At 40.5% G+C, this 16,214-nt stretch overlaps 1 protein-coding gene across 1 annotated transcript; it reads left to right on the top strand.

The window, feature by feature from the left end:
- Window positions 1-522: 522 nt before the first annotated feature.
- On the top strand, window positions 523-15,481 carry nt5c1aa (5'-nucleotidase, cytosolic IAa). Its single transcript, XM_026346904.1, has 9 exons — window positions 523-577; window positions 693-796; window positions 917-1,123; window positions 5,281-5,325; window positions 7,776-7,943; window positions 8,022-8,151; window positions 10,636-10,758; window positions 12,401-12,585; window positions 13,145-15,481. The coding sequence occupies exons 3-9, from the start codon at window positions 968-970 to the stop codon at window positions 13,499-13,501; spliced, it is 1,164 nt and encodes a 387-aa protein (XP_026202689.1). The 5' UTR covers window positions 523-577; window positions 693-796; window positions 917-967; the 3' UTR covers window positions 13,502-15,481.
- Window positions 15,482-16,214: the final 733 nt, after the last annotated feature.

Here is a 16,214-nt window from a genome sequence, read left to right as displayed (position 1 = left end):
GACTCACTCTCTTCCTCACTGATCATAGAGTGAGTGTAGATAAAGTTTTTCTTTTTTGAAACTTTATCTACACCAAACACTGAAATGAAAACAAATTCTGCATGAGGTGAGCTTATTTCATTTCTAACAATGTGTGTTTGCTTGGGATCAGTAAAAAAATGTGTTTGTATTCCTTTTTTTATTTCTTCCACTTCCTAACACTATTTAGCAAAAGCACCTCTTCCCATCTCCCAAATTAAACATTTTCATTTGCATCTAGATTAAATGGCTCATCATGATGGCTATTTTTGCTGTGTACTTACTGTGAGCTTGAACGTCCCATGAGCCTCTTGGGCACTGTCGGCAGGGGACAGTCGGGAAGGGAGGGTGGCGGTGCTTGCTGTATTAGGAAGCAGGGCTGTGATTGGCCAGAGGGAGGACAGAGGGGAGTGAACGAAGTCAGGGAGCTAAGAGAGTGAGTGAATGGGGCAGAGAAGGGGAGGGAGGGAGAGGGGGCACTGAGTGGGGAAAGGGAGACAGAGAGATAGCAGCAGATGGACTGCTGCACAGACTGCAACACACTCAGAAAGGACAGACTGTATGTGACAATGTGTGTGTGTGTATGCATGCATAACAGAGGGGTCTGTTTGTGTGTGTAGGATAATAGTTGTGATTCACTGTACGTCTTTCATGTGCTCTGGAACTGGACGCAGTAATCCTCTTGAGGGAAAAAAAGGATACAGACAAGTGGAGAGGAGGCATAGGAGCACTTTTGCTCTTCACACTTCAGCTGCTTTCTCAGGCCCAGCAAACCACTGTAAGAATATTATTATCAATGTACTAATTTGATAAACGCTACGGACTGTAGCGGGAGTTTTTCTCTATTTGGTTGCACCTTTTTTTTTTTGCCTAAGACTAGAACTGTGTCTTTATCAAGGGCAGGACAGTTTGCAGGGCACCTTTGGGAGCACAAATAGAGGGCTCCTCTATGGTGAAGATGAGTCTGGACCCCGTACAGGTGATGAGCGGACAGGTCAAGGAGCTCAAAGTTGCTCCTTCGTCCAATGGGGACAGCAGAGGATCTTGGGAAGAGAAGGAAGAGTTTAATCAAGACTGCCTGGGTCTCACCACCAAGCCAAAATCAGTAAGTCTCAGTGTTGGATTGTTTGGTAATATATCACGTCTAGATCATCATGGTGCAAAGGCCGTTCGTTAGGACATGTATTGAACAACACACTTCATGTCATTCAGAGGTGAACACCCCTCTGTCCTCCTCATCTGTCCTGTTGCTGCCTTCCCCACTTTATTCCTGTGAGTCAGATGTTTATGTTGCCCACGTGCAGCTTTGAGCATAGCGTGTATGCAAGGGTGGGGGTTAGCCAAGGTGAGGCAGAGCGGGTGATGGTGAATGCTTCTCAGGCCACAGAGATAGTTGCCTTTTTCAGATTTGCTCTGCCTGTAGTTCTGTCTCCTAAGCAACTTTGCTTCTGAGAGAGAAACCATTAAGAAGTAAAAAACTCAAGTTTGCAAACAGTTAACATGAATCCAAGCTGTCGCATAAAACACACAACTGCACGCTGTCACTAGCAAGAATACACTGCTGTTTAGAGCATTGCACCACATCAACATACTGTACAAGGCGTGCTAGCATTTTCCAAGGAATCAGGGGAATGACTGCAAAGTCGGTTTTAGTGACTTTCACAGAGAGTGCATAAAAAATCAATTAAACAGAAATGTAGTAGTGTAAAGGGTTGGGGGTAAAGGGGGGTAAAGTGTAGGGCTGGCTGTGGCTCAATAGGTAGAGCAGTCTGCCAATCACAGGATAGGTGGTTTGATTCCCATGTCACATGCCAAAGTGTCCTTGGGCAAGATACTGAACCCCAAGTTGCCCCTGGTGAGTCAGGTCAGCTGCATAGCAGCTCTGCCATCGGTGTGTGAGTGCGTGTGGGCTTGTGTGTGCGAATGGGTAAATGAGACGCAATGTAAAGTACTTTGAGTACCAGCTAGGTAGAAAAGCACTATATAAGTGCAGACGATTTACCATTTAAAGACAAGAGAACAGAGTTAGCAAAAGAGTATTGAGAACAGCTAACTGTAGATGAGGTACGGGAGCTAAAAGTAGATAAAAACTTATAATCCTTGCTGCTTGAGTCACACTGGTCTATTATAAACATCAATTATGATTTAGCGCCAATGCTCAATCCAAATATAACTGCACTATGTAACTGTAATAAATATGAGACCAGTCTTATGGTCAACACAGATACATTCCTGCCTTTGTTTGAAAACTCAGTATTAGGACGGTTTCACATGTAAAGTCACCGCATTTAGACTTTTTAGACCCTTAATAATATGACTAAGACAGACAGGCTTTTATTCAAATCAAAATCAGTTCAAATGGCAATGTGACAGTTATAAGTTAACAAAGTACGCTCATATTTCTTAATATGGTACATATTTTATCAAGTATACCAATACATTTTACCGGCCACATTAAACAGAACTGTTCATGTTAACATACTGTACTGACCTTAATACATAGATCTGTTCCACCACAGACACGCAGTGCTAGGATTATTACCAAATTACCAAAAAGCATATATTTAACAGAGAGCAATATTTGATTAACTCTCAAAGTCCATACAGATATACATGATCTCATGATGAAGAACAGTGTCCCAAGGCATGACAGGAAAAAAAGAATACTAATGGCAGGTGTTTTGAGAGCAGTGACCAATTATAAAAGATGATTTACGGACTGTAGGTGAGCACATTAGTCAATTTCATTTAAATATTGAGTTGATTGAAAATAAAGAATCCTGCTATTTTAAAGGTGCAATATGTAACCTCTATCAAATGTATATATATTTATTAGAGTCTTTATGTTATTTTCAAGATTAACACCTGGAGAGCTGGGTGAAGCAGTGAGAGTTAGGGCTAGGTGAGGCAGAATACTCTTGCTACAGGTAACATTGATGTTCAAAAGCTGCCTATTGTAGCTTTAAGCTGCAACCATTGCTATGTCCAGTTGGACAACATTTGTGAGGGTAACAGTAAAGCATATGTTAAAAATAAGCTGTACAATGCTTTTTGCAAGACAGTCACACTCAAAACTATTGCAAATGAGATGTTTTGACAACTTTTACAAACTTTGAGTTTTGGTTCAACAAACCAAACAATAACAATTTAATGAGCACAACACAAATAATGATTCCTCCAAAGCCATCACAAAGCAACTTTTATTGACTACTGCAGTCTCAAAATGATGATGATGTAACTCCTTGATGAAAAGCATATAGTAGAGAATCTTTGTAGCTTATAATATAAAAATCAGCTTCTGGCAGTGTTTCTGAGGAATCTCAGCCCATTCCTCATGGGCTATGGCCTCCACTTCACTAATATACTTGGGTTTACGTGCTGCAAGCGCCTTCTCCAAGTCCCACTAGAGATTTTCCATGGGGTTCAGGTCAGATGACTGTGACAGCCACTCTGCAATTTTAAAGAACTACTGCAACCAAGCTTTGGTGGACTTTTACAGCATCATTGACCTGTTGGAAAGTCTAATGGTACCCAGGTTTCAGCTTCCTCACATACAGCATAATGTAATAGTTGATAGATGAAAGAGTCCATCTTGGCTTTCACACACTGCAGGTTTCCAGTGACAGAGCAGCCCCAGCTCATCACCAAGCCACCACCGTGCTGTACTGTAGGCAGGGTGTTGTTTTCAGCATATTAATTTCTCATCATCCAGACACACCGCTGATCCAAAGACCTGACAAGAACTCCACAGAACAGAATACCCAAATATAGAGGTGACTTTTCTTGTGCTTTTAAGTCAATAGGTGGTGGTGTAGGTCTTGAAGTATTGGATGGAAACTGATGTGCAAACTGAAACCTTAGTGCATGATGCCACCAAGCCTTGCTGCAAGTCTTTTGGATTCATCCAATGGATTTGTTTATACCTGCCTCCTCAGGAATCTGGTTGCAGCCCTTGGTTGCTTCCTTTTTCAGCTGCATCCAAATAATGTGTAGTAATGGTGTCTCTATTTTTGACATACTGCACTTCTTTGGGAAAGACAGTGATCACTGTTCTTATGTTTGACAATTCTTTTAACTTATATTTTTATGACAAACCACCCAGCTAATCAGTAATTGATTAGGTGCCTCAGGTACGCTGTGTGTGTTTTTATGAGGAATTCTACTGAGGGCATTGAATTATTTTGAAAATGCGCTGTAGAAATTACTGTAGGTAGGAAACAGCAAGACACTTTTAATTAATAATATTAACAAATATAGAGAAAATCGTTTCAAAATAGTTATTTTCAAGTGAAACCTTTCTTTTTGTTCCAAAGCAGCACTGATCAAGTAACCTACCAATCAAAGATGCCACAGTGCCACTTCATGGCTTATATATGATTTTTAATTAAAGAATAATATTGGCCTGATTTCAGACAAGCCAGAACATTAACACTGCTGTTACTGGCAGTCCCACTCTTGTGTTACACTATCTGCCAGGGCCTGACTGCATCATCACTGGCCTTTTACTTATCTATAAATATCAGCCTCCCCACTGCTGCTTATCCCCAGCCCCTTCAGTAACTGCTCACACTTTCATCTCTTTATCCCCCGTCCTCCTTTTTCAGTGTGTTGTCTAGAAATCTCTTCCACCTCTCGTCATTTCATTCTGGGATGGATGGAAGGGTGTCTCACAGCCTTAGATATGTAAATAACAGATGACTCATGGGTCTGGGCTATGCATTAGTGGAAGTTGTGCTGATCTGGCAAAGCTCTGACAGGATTAATACATAGCTTGGAGAATAGGGAAGAGGACAGGTTCAACTAAACTTAGTTTTTTAGCTCTTTAGATACTTTCTGGACAGATATATGTCAAAAAAACAAGTGAATGTTTACTTTTTATCCACAGGAAATGTAATTATACACACTTGACTTTGCCAATATACAAACTGATAAGTGAGAGGTGATTATGGTTCCTTGTGCTCAGGCACCTTGGATCGATGCATTTCCAGTGAGTAAGAGGCCCACTGAGAGAGGGCTGGCAGTTAACACTACCAGTATCAAATCACAGCAATAACTGGACACATGATCTGAGATCATTCCCAGACTGTGTCACATGTTATTTACAGAGTAAACTAACTCGAAGTGTCACCAAAGTTAATGTATCAGTGTGTTGCACTTTGCAAAACAAACATCTATGTTAACAGATCATTTAATCTTTAAGGAAAGTTTGAAACTGTGGAAAAGTCTATCTGATGAATAAAAACAAACTGTCATTCTGCTAAGGTGACAGGGAGACGAGCCCGGAAGGTGGAGGGAGGCGTGTTCTTCGTAAGTATGTCCCGTCATCATCAGGTTGTTCCAGTGGGTACTAAACGATCATCACCACTGCCCTTTCACCTTTATTTAACCTCCTCTGGGATAACTGTCAATGTGCTACTAACCAACAACCTTACCTGATGCATTGTCACGTGTTCTGTCATGCTGAGTGAACCTACTGTACATGCTGTGCTCTAATCCCCAGACCGTTAACAGAGCTGAGGCTCGCTGATTCACAGCTCACTTCCAATGGTTCTAAACTTCTTTTTAAATATCTGGAGCATCTTGGTATCCTAGAAGGAGAGTTATATTTTAATAAAAGTGTAAACCGATAAATAAAATCACCCCAAGAATAAAACCACAGGAAGAAAGGTGAAAAATCAGCAAAGTCTCACGTTAAAGGTCTGTCACATTCACAGCTAATGGCAGCCAGCAGCTAAAGATTGTTCTGTTTGCAGTCGGCTGCTTAAAACACCTCTGACTGGCTCCTTCCACATGGCAGCACTGGGGAGATGCACCTTCTTTCTGGGGAAATGAAGCTAGTGCACCTTTACATACACCTGTGTTGGTTTATATTGCCATATGTACTAACAAATTCTGCAGAAAAGTGACGCACCATGTTAATCACTTCGTCTCACATATTAGTGCCTAATGTAAACATTTGTAAAAAAACATCTGTGCCTTGTTAGTGCTAAAGAATATGGCAAAAGATCATTTTTTGTACACCAATCAGCCACAAAATTAAAACTACCTGGAGGTTTTAATGTTGTAGTGGACAGGGCTCAACATGGGAAAACTGTAATGCTGACCATGGTCAGAACACATAGTGAATCACAGTGTGCTGTGCATGCTGTGTTGTGGCTGATTAGTGTACGTATATACACAAGTTATGCGGTATATACCAAGTTTGGTAAACACATAAATAAAGAAAATTATAGCTCTTTGGACAGCAGAAATTGTTAAAACTGGATTATGCTTGATAAAAGCCAATTTTTAATCTGATTTAGTTTTCAGTTAGGATTAATCCTGACAAGGTGATGTGTATGTGTCCGTGTATGTATGTTAACAGGTCAAGTAAGTAGGTAGCATGTCAGCAGGCATCAGTGTTCAGTGCTCCTGTGGTCTATTTACCAGGACACATCTATTAAGTTTTAATACACAGATTCATGATGCCTCCACACAAAATTTATGCAGAGATATTTTACATTTATTAAATATTGTGTTTTGGGTTTTTCTTTGCTTTGCATAACACATACAGTACAGTATGATAGTCCACTAAAGAAAGGTACATTTTATTTTTCTAAACTATGGTCCTGTCTTTATTATTAGATTATAATATATTATTATGTATTACAGACATCATTCATTATTCAGAACTTCTGTTGAAGATTGTATTCAGAACAAGTACTTCTTGCAAGCATTACAACACCTCTCCATGACCCCCTAACACAGAAAGAGGGTTAAGATAACAGATGGGTGGATAGTCGCACACATTTAGGTAATGTGCTACACTTTCATGAAGCACACAAACGTTTGCACGCACAATATTGTACTTTAAATTAATCCCCTCTACCCCTTTATCTGAGTTTAGCTGCCTGCTGTGGGCACTAATGTCAACTGCCCTGATAGGAATGCCACCCTCCCCCTCCAAACACCAGCACCCGTGCGTAAACACACACATTAAGTAACATGAGCACAACAAGAGGCCGACGTGCAATCCAGCGCTGTTCATTTGAGGCTATACAGAAATAGTGTGGGACAAAAATCATATAAACACACAGTGTTCCAAAATGATCACACTGCTGGTAGGATTCTGGTGAGTCACTGCACACTGACCATTTGACAAATAGGAGGCGGATGTTATCATACAGTCATTGTTCAGTTTTATACAGTATCATTTAGCAACACAACTACAGCCTCCACACTGTCTTCATTTGATCCATTTGACACATTTTGGGCTTCAAAAAGGTCTGTTACAGGAATAGGGCGTTGGGGCGTAAAGTAGCCAAATAAATTAGATGCTTAAAGCATAATCACTAAATCTAGTGACCAGTGGAACTGAACAAATTAGTCAGTTATACATTTTGTTCACCCAACTGTGAATCTATGGGCAGTGTAAATGAGCAGAGCTGAGTTGGCAAAGCTAAGACCAGTGACTATTGTAAGTGAGTGTTTTAAATATAAGGCAGTTTGAAGTTTTATTTCATATTTTCTCATAAACCCTAAAGGTCAAAATATTTTCTACAAACCTTTATGAGCTGTGCTCTTGTAGCTGTAGTGAATTGGTCATGTGGCTGAACATTTATACCTTGATAAAGATGACACAGTCATACTAATGATGCCTCCCTATTCATACTGAATAGGCACACAACACTGTAACGGCATAGCACAGCATGTGATAGCGTGACATTAATCTTCTTCATCATACAATTCTCTCCTTTGCCCCTTCTCTATTTCTGCAGCCTAAGCCAGAGAACGCAGTGACTATTGCAGTTTCTTCTCGGGTCTTGTTTCGGACTGAGCGTGAGCAGAAGGTGTTTGAGCAAAAAGGAGTGGAGGAGTATCTGAGATACCAAATCGAACATGAGAACGAACCCTTTTCTCCTGGACCTGCTTTCCCTTTTGTCAAGGTTAAAGTCACACAAACATGGACTAGCAGTACAGATAAATAGTACAGACCTTCTTACCTGACTTCTGTACCCTGACAGGCACTGGAAACTGTCAATGCTCGCCTGCGGGAACTGTACCCCCAAAGTGAGGAACTCTTCGACATTGTTTTGGTTACGTACAACCATGCACACGTGGGGATCCGGCTCATCAACACCATCAACCATCACAGTAAGTTTCACAATGATCAAATAAGCAGGCTTTATAACACATCTTTGGCACTTTTAAAAGCAGTTGTAGTGGCTTTAAATAACTTCCTGTCATGGGGTAACAGCCCATTGATAGTTTTATAAGATACATTTTCCACACAGCTACAAAAGCATCACTTCACTCCCTATGAGCCAAACTGAACTCACACCCCCAAACATGCCACTAATGTTTTTTTATAACTAGTTTGTAGATTTAAGGATGCGGACGTTATAGTTAGACAATCCCTGTCACTCAGGATACTGATGCTGACGCAAGATCACCTTAGAGACAAACGACGGAGTGTATGAACAGCTGACTGATAGGCTCCTTCCCAGGGAAATCTCAGACCCTGTGATGACATCTTCCTCGCAGACCACTTCCTGTTCAGCTCCTCTCATGTTTTCAGATCCTCGAAGCTTCAGGCCAGGGAAAGCGCAAGATTACATCCTCAGGGATGTAGGAATAATCCAACAAGGCCGAAACAAAAACAAGTCTGACCGAAGCCAACAAAGCAACACATGGCCTTCCAGATGCTTTCATGTTAGATCTCTCTGGTGGCTCTCTACATGAGAGGCCCAATGCATGCAAACAGTCCCCTGACCTCTGCCCTTTCCTACAGAACTAAAGGAAAACATAGCTTCTCTGATGTCACACACATAACAGTTTTGTTCAGCATCCAATCCTGTGGTGCTGGCCGGCTACAGGTCATCACGGGTGACGCGATCAGAAGAAATTATTAAGACAGAAACATTTCCTTGCCCCATTAGCATACAGGAACTGCAGAGAAACATTTACATAATCATTAATCTTGCATCATCTGCTTACATTTGTTGTTTTTATCACAGTATAAAGTTTCTCTCCTTGCATTTGAACAACTGGAGAGACCTGCATTGTTAGCACCTCTGTGAACGACAAAAATAGGAAGACGCCTTCACAACAAAGCTGCTTGTTCTCTGATGTGACTGAAGTAATTTCCTGCTTACTTGTTTTAGATCCTCTGAGCAAGCAAATAAATCCTACGGTGATAGATTGTATGAAAAAATCAGTGGTTAGCATGGTTTCCCTTGAGTGACTCCCACACTCCACGAGTGAAGTGCAGTGTGGGGATCAAACCCACTCAGGCTCGACTACAAAGCTAAATAAACCATTTAAGAAAACTGTGGAGGGCAGTCTCGGAGTAATGGAGAGATCACTCGGGGCTAAAAACAACACTGTCTCTCTGTCTCTTGTCTCCATCTGCCTCCTGCATGTTCATGACTCATTCTGTTGCTTAGTTTTGCCTGTTTTGTCCATTTTGCAGGTCAAAATAGGAGTTTAGTGCTGCTGAGGTCAGTGGTGATAAACACTCGCTGTCCATTGCGTCTTCATTGCGTAAGAGCTCAGAATTTCTGTTGATAATTGATGGTCACGTGTGGAATAGCTACTCTGTGACAATTAACAACAACAACAACAACAACAACAACAAAAGGTCAAACCACAGATTAGTAAGGATTTAATATATCACTGTTTCAGTAGAACAACTTCCTGCTGGATTCATGCTCAACTTTATTTGGGTAGGCAGTGCTGATCTGTACAAACATGGCATCCTTTATTGTTGTTCACATTAGCATTTTCAGGGCATTTTCATAAAGACCTCAGCCCACACAGCCAAACAGTAACAAAACTGTTAAATCCCACTTAGACTTCACCCGCTACAAAACTGCAAGGCTTTTCTTCACAAAGCAACCTCTGGTCAGGAGTGGGAGATTGCTTCTGTTGACAGTAATTCCTGCACTGCTACACAAATACATTGATCAAATCACTCAGTTATGAATACAAGAAGCACTTTCACTGGCATTGGCACAGTGCAGGCTTTTTTATATCCTAACCTTTAACTCTAGTCAGATTCTTTGTATCGCACCTGTGTTCCCTAATAAATCTCAGATCATGTTACCTGGACAGAACGATATGATCTACACTGTAATCATGCATCTAATTACCTAATATCAGTCTCCCCTTGGCCTCCACTGCTCTTTGGGTCAGTGAATTAGGAGGCTCCCTCAGCCAAAATGAAAACCAGTCCCACCCAGTCTTCAAGCCGTCTCACTCCCTTCTGTACAGCCTTGTCCCTCCCTCCAGTCCGTTACTCTCCCTTGTACTGAAGCCTCTCTTTGGACACTCTTCACCTTTTAAATACTTGTAAGTCTATCCTTTTGCTCTGTGCCTTCTTGCCCCTCCACTTCACCTCCTGAACATACTTCTTATGAACTCCATGACAGGTTTGACACCAGCAGAATTGCTTTATTTCCATAATTTTTGCAATCACCTGATGCTGGCAACCACTCACAGAGTATAGATATAAAAAGAAACATATGCACCTCTGTTGTAATCGATCTGGAACAGCTAACATACTGTGAGCTGGCATTTAACACTAAGCAATGTACTGAAACTAAAAACCCTGCTGCTGGATTTTCCACTTGTCCCTAGACTTGTTCATTGAGAGGTTTTGTATGACGGGGGGAAGCAGTCCCATTGGTTACCTGAAGGCCTGGCACACCAACCTGTACCTGTCTGCTGATGCCGACAAGGTCAGGGAGGCTCTTGCTGAAGGTGAGCACACACAGACACACAAACACACACAGAGGTTGGTGAATCTATTAACATAGCTTAGCATAAAACTAAAGCTCAGGAAATTTCCCATAATTCTTTTTTTTGTTAAGTTTACAGTAGATTAAGTGAAGAATTTACTCTTGCACTTACGTAACATTAGGCCCTGGTGTCTGAACATCAGTGGCTGTGCAGGCGTGTTTAACATATTCATGCACAGTATAGACTGAGAAAGATTGAGAAACACTTAATTGCGGGTCGCATGAAGGGCACAACAAATCTCACAGTCACACAGTGATGTAAGTCAAAGGTTTCAAAATGAACACTGGAGGAATCTCTCTACTGACGAAGCTTTAGCAAATAAGCCTGTGGAGTCCATCATGAAACTTTATGCCACATATTTTGATTTAGGTTTTTTAAAGTGGGATATAACAAAACTCTAACCATAATGTGTTTGGTATATTTGATTTTTCATCAGTGTAATGACATTTTACAAAACTCAACTTTACATTAACTTTCAGCAAATTGAAAGTATGGAGCTACTAAAACTCTCTCTCATCCTCTCTCTCTCTCTCTCTCTCTCTCACACACACACACACACACACACACAGTAAGGGTTTTCATGCTTCTAATCATGATTTGTGGGGACTACCCTTTCTAAAAGGGCTAGAGGTCTGAAAAAAATCAGGTAAATTTGCCTTTACACAGAGAGCTCATACACACACACAAACACACACACACACACAAACACACACACACACTACTAGGAGTATAAATTGTACATATCTTCTATCCTTTTTGCATAGAACAGACCATGACTGACATCCTCTCCTATGCTGCAGTCATATTAACATAAATCAGCATGTTGATTGTTTCCTCTCTTTGTATTTGTCTGATGGATGTCACAGCATAAAGTATGAGGACACACTAAAAGGAAAAGCAGCAGGCTATAACATCCTATTTTCCCCAGCAAGTGTTTTTATATATAAAAACACAGCGTGTTCTCTGAATAAATATAAGATATGAATATACTTCATTTACATCAGAGCTGGACACCAAATATATTGATGTGAAATTTAAGAGACTTCAGGTGACAACTGAAAAAGGAAGCACAGGTTTGGAATCAAGACGAACCATTAACTTGTTGGTAATTTTTGCCATCTGTGTTGAAGCTAGTTAGCTAGTTCCCTGCACTACTTTTACTCATTTGTTTAGTTGATGATCAATAGTGTGTAGTAGGTCAAGCTGTGCCCTCTACTGGACCACAAGTCCAACTACTTCTATCAATTTGTTGCGCTTGTAGCAGCTCATTGGCTGTTTTATTTGTACAATTTTTCCCCCCACATTTAAGGGAAAGTTTGAATTTTAATGAAATGTTACAGCCCTGTTATCTGCAGTGTCTCATGTGAAGTAAAGTGAAACGCTAAATCATTATCAAAAGTTCGTTTTTGTTCAACATATGATTATATGCAATTAAAGTATCTATAGGCCTGATTTGTTGAAAGGTGTAAGTGAAGTGACGTGAAAGAGCAGAGCAATAAAGTAACACATTCAAGCAAAACAAAGTGGATTGTGCTGATTTAACTGTCTTTATCTGATATATTTGAACTGATCCTTATTAATGCCTGCGTCTGTTTGTGTTTAGGCATTGCAGCAGCCACCATGTTCATGCCGGAGAAGATGACAGAGGTTTCAGAGTCCCAGCTGAGGGTGGCCTTTGATGGTGATGCCGTCCTCTTCTCCGATGAGTCAGAGCGCATCTTCAAGGCTCATGGGCTGGACAAGTTCTTTGAACATGAGAGGGAACATGAGGACACGCTACTGGATCATGTATGTAGTTGCTGGAAATTTTACTCTTGTATGAAATTTTTATTGCATTTCACTCCTTTCTGCATTGAGCAACATTTGTTTTTATCTTTTATAACTAAAAAGAAAGACTGCAACAGTAAACTGTCTCAAAGTGAGCTCTGATGCCTAATCACCTTTATTAAATTTCACTGCCATTTCCGTGCAGCCCTAATCATCTGTAAATAATTATGCAGATGTTCCTGATATGAAATCCATTTCATTACCTGATTATTCTATGAATAAATTATGCAAAATAATATGATAAATGGTTTCAAAAGACATTGGCATTCAGACTGTTAGTTGGCGCATCCTTCTGTCACACAGCCTGCAATTTATAAAATGAGCTGTGAGCTGTGCAGCCTTCACACTGTGATTCATTATAATAAAATGATGACAATTTAATATAAGTTTACTTGTACTGCATGCACATGAAGATGTGGCATGACAACGCATTAACAACTAATGGTGCAAAGCATAAACTACAAGACAGTGAGCTTCAAAGCTCTACTCCTCCATAATGTCTCCTGTTCTTTTCTGGCAGGGTCCCCTGAAGGGTTTCTTAGAGGCACTGGGGAAGCTTCAGAAAAAGTTTTATGCCAAAGGCCAGCGCCTGGACTGTCCCATCCGGACCTACTTGGTCACAGCTCGTAGTGCAGCCAGCTCCGGTATCCGGGCTCTGAAAACGCTCAGGGCATGGGGCTTAGAGATCGATGAGGCCTTGTTCTTGGCCGGAGCACCGAAGGGCCCCATGCTGGAGAAAATCAGACCTCACATCTACTTTGATGATCAGATGTTTCATGTGGAAGGAGCGGCGGAGATGGGTACCATTGCTGCCCACGTGCCCTACGGCATTGCACAGAATCATAACCCAAAAAAGAACACCAGCCTTAGCAAATAAACAGCAGGACTTCAATCATCTAGAAACTGAACAAGAGAAGAAGTGGAAACATTTTAAGGAACAGCAAAGAGTAGTTAAGAGGTTTCAGAGTGCTGGAACGATTCACTTGTACTGTATTTTCTGAGTGTATGTGGAAATGCATCATTTCCATTCTTTAGCTATTCTATTTGTTTGTGTGTTTTATTACTTTCTCAAGTGTCCCAGCTTAATGCCGTCATGTCAGGAGTTCGATACAGGTCTGGGTAGAGGTCAAGTGTCCCTCAGCTTTACATTTCAAAACCTCAGTCTACTCAATAGTATTTTGTCAAATCTTTCAAATAATTTCGAAGGTGCTTGATGCCATGGTGACCTGATTCTATGGGCTACCATTCGTCTTCATAAAGAAGACATGTCCGCACTGACTCTTGTTTTAGTAAAGCACAGAGACTACACTTTATGTATATGGTCAGTAAATGAGCCCTAAGCACAATGTAGAGATATTATAAGGTTGTAGCTGATGTACTGTAGCATGAGTCATCATTTAAAATGTATCTGTCAATCACTTTAAAGTTTGACTTCACAAGAATGTAAAACCATTTGTTTGCAACCACACAAAGATGTGTTCTATATTAGTGAAGGTAGCAGTTTTATTTTACTAGCGTGTTCGTTCTGAACAAATGTAGAAAGCCATACGTTTCAGCTGGTGCCTCAGTTTCAACAGAGAGTACTGTTTAGGCCATACTAGCAGTACAGTCCATTCAACACTATGACCCACAACAATTGCTAGGGGTATTCATCTAGATCCTATAGATATTTCCTATTCAGGAGAATGGAGCCTAATGAATTTATTGTCCGAGTGACTTTTTATGTAAATTTATGCAGTCCATATAGAACACTTCTCGAGCTGGATTCCTCTTAGCCTCAGCCATGTACCCCATCGTTATCATGCTAATGATTCTTCTCTTGGCATGCATAGTACTTCTTTTTATTAAAGAAAGCAAAGTATTTTATTATTCTGCCTACAAAATACAGTATAATGACTGCTGGGTTAATTGAGGACACCTCCGCAAGTTCTGGTTTACTGCCACCCACATTGTATACTGAATATTAGGATATTATTTTATTATTCTCTCGGTCCAACACATACTAGAGAAGCAATCCATTTTAGTTGGTGCCTCAGTTTCAGTAAATGCACCTTTATAGCCATTTAAACAATACAACTTTGGTCCAGAGACAATTAACTCAACATGGAGCGAGCTGACTGTGACAGTTCACAAACTAACTCAAATGGGTCAAAACGGTACAAAAACTATAAATTAATGTTCCATCAGTTTTAGTTGAACATTACAAGTTTAGCAAACTAGCATGATAACATTAGTGTCCTTACAACCCGTCTGACCCCCCACACCTGCAGCCATAAAATGATTAAAGATGAGTAAATACGAAGCGATTAAAGCCTATGTGAACAGTTGATTGCTCCCCCTTATTTGAGCCAAGTGAGCCTCACATTCAGCTCAGGTGGTGATTTATGTTGTAAAATGTAACCAACTTAACTACACAGGGCAATCAATACCTTATTCAGTTACAGAGTGACTTATGTTTGAATAAGAAACGCAAATTTGTCTTCTATTGACTATTTGGCAGCAATGGCCTTTTGAAAATGTCAGGCCACCTCACATCACTCTGTCACTGCTGGCAAATCTTCTACCTAGTGTATATTTAGTGCTGCTTCATTACTCCTCATCATCCTTCTAAGCACCATGGAGCTCAGGAAAGTGACAAACTCACGGCAGGTTTCATTTCCCAGCCAAAACACATAATTAAACAGATGTGGCTTCTGGCTGAGTTATCAAAGGACAATGTTTCAGCAGTTCATCAGTCAGGGCAGACTGGACTACAGGGTGATATTTAGGAGCTGTGTTTGAACATGCCGACAATTTGATGAGGACTTTACCCCTAATGGAAAACCAGCTTTGCAAAACTAGATTATGTACATGAACAATAAATAAAGATGTAAATATTGGTGCTTGCTTTGTTCATTAATGCAAATTGCTATAACTTAAATGACTTAATGACCTCTATGTGAAAACATGTAATGTGAACATGCAGTCGTGCACTGGGAGTGTACTTCTCCTGTTCACCATTGAGTGGCAGCACTGGAATGATAAATCAGCGGCTGAAGAATCCAGTCTTCATTCAGCATTATGCTTTGATTTCAGATGAAAAAATTTGAGAGAAATTATTACTTTACATTCATTTAAGTTATTTTTAACAATGCTAAGTTGTTTCTTTAAATGCTTTTTCCTTTCCTAGCTGCCCAAATTCCTTTTTCTATTTATCTTTTATTAGTTTACTTTTATCACTCTTCTGAACGTGCATAGTCACATTACTGCCCATTTGTTACTTCACCTATACACATATCTATGACAAACGTGTTAATATTCCCAATCATTCTCAGCTGAATTGGATCTTCCCAGCAGCGTTTGGGTGATAAAAACCAGAAAGCGTCAAGATCCTGCTCTGGTCTACCTGGCGCCATATTGCTAACAACACCACAGGGACCGGCCCTGCTGGTAAACACTGATGGATCAACATCTGTGGAGATTTTATGAGCTCCAAATAAACAGTGAGCTAATGTTTCAGGCAACTCATAGTACAGTAGGGGCAGAAAAGATATGGCCAGCTGGCGAAATGCATGCACATTGTATAATGACACACACACAGGATGCCAGCT

This window comes from Anabas testudineus, chromosome 11 (genome assembly GCF_900324465.2).
Source record: "Anabas testudineus chromosome 11, fAnaTes1.2, whole genome shotgun sequence".
NCBI classification, from domain to species: domain Eukaryota; kingdom Metazoa; phylum Chordata; class Actinopteri; order Anabantiformes; family Anabantidae; genus Anabas; species Anabas testudineus.
Note: the sequence above shows the minus strand (reverse complement) of the source record. Positions and strands in the feature narration are given on the sequence as shown.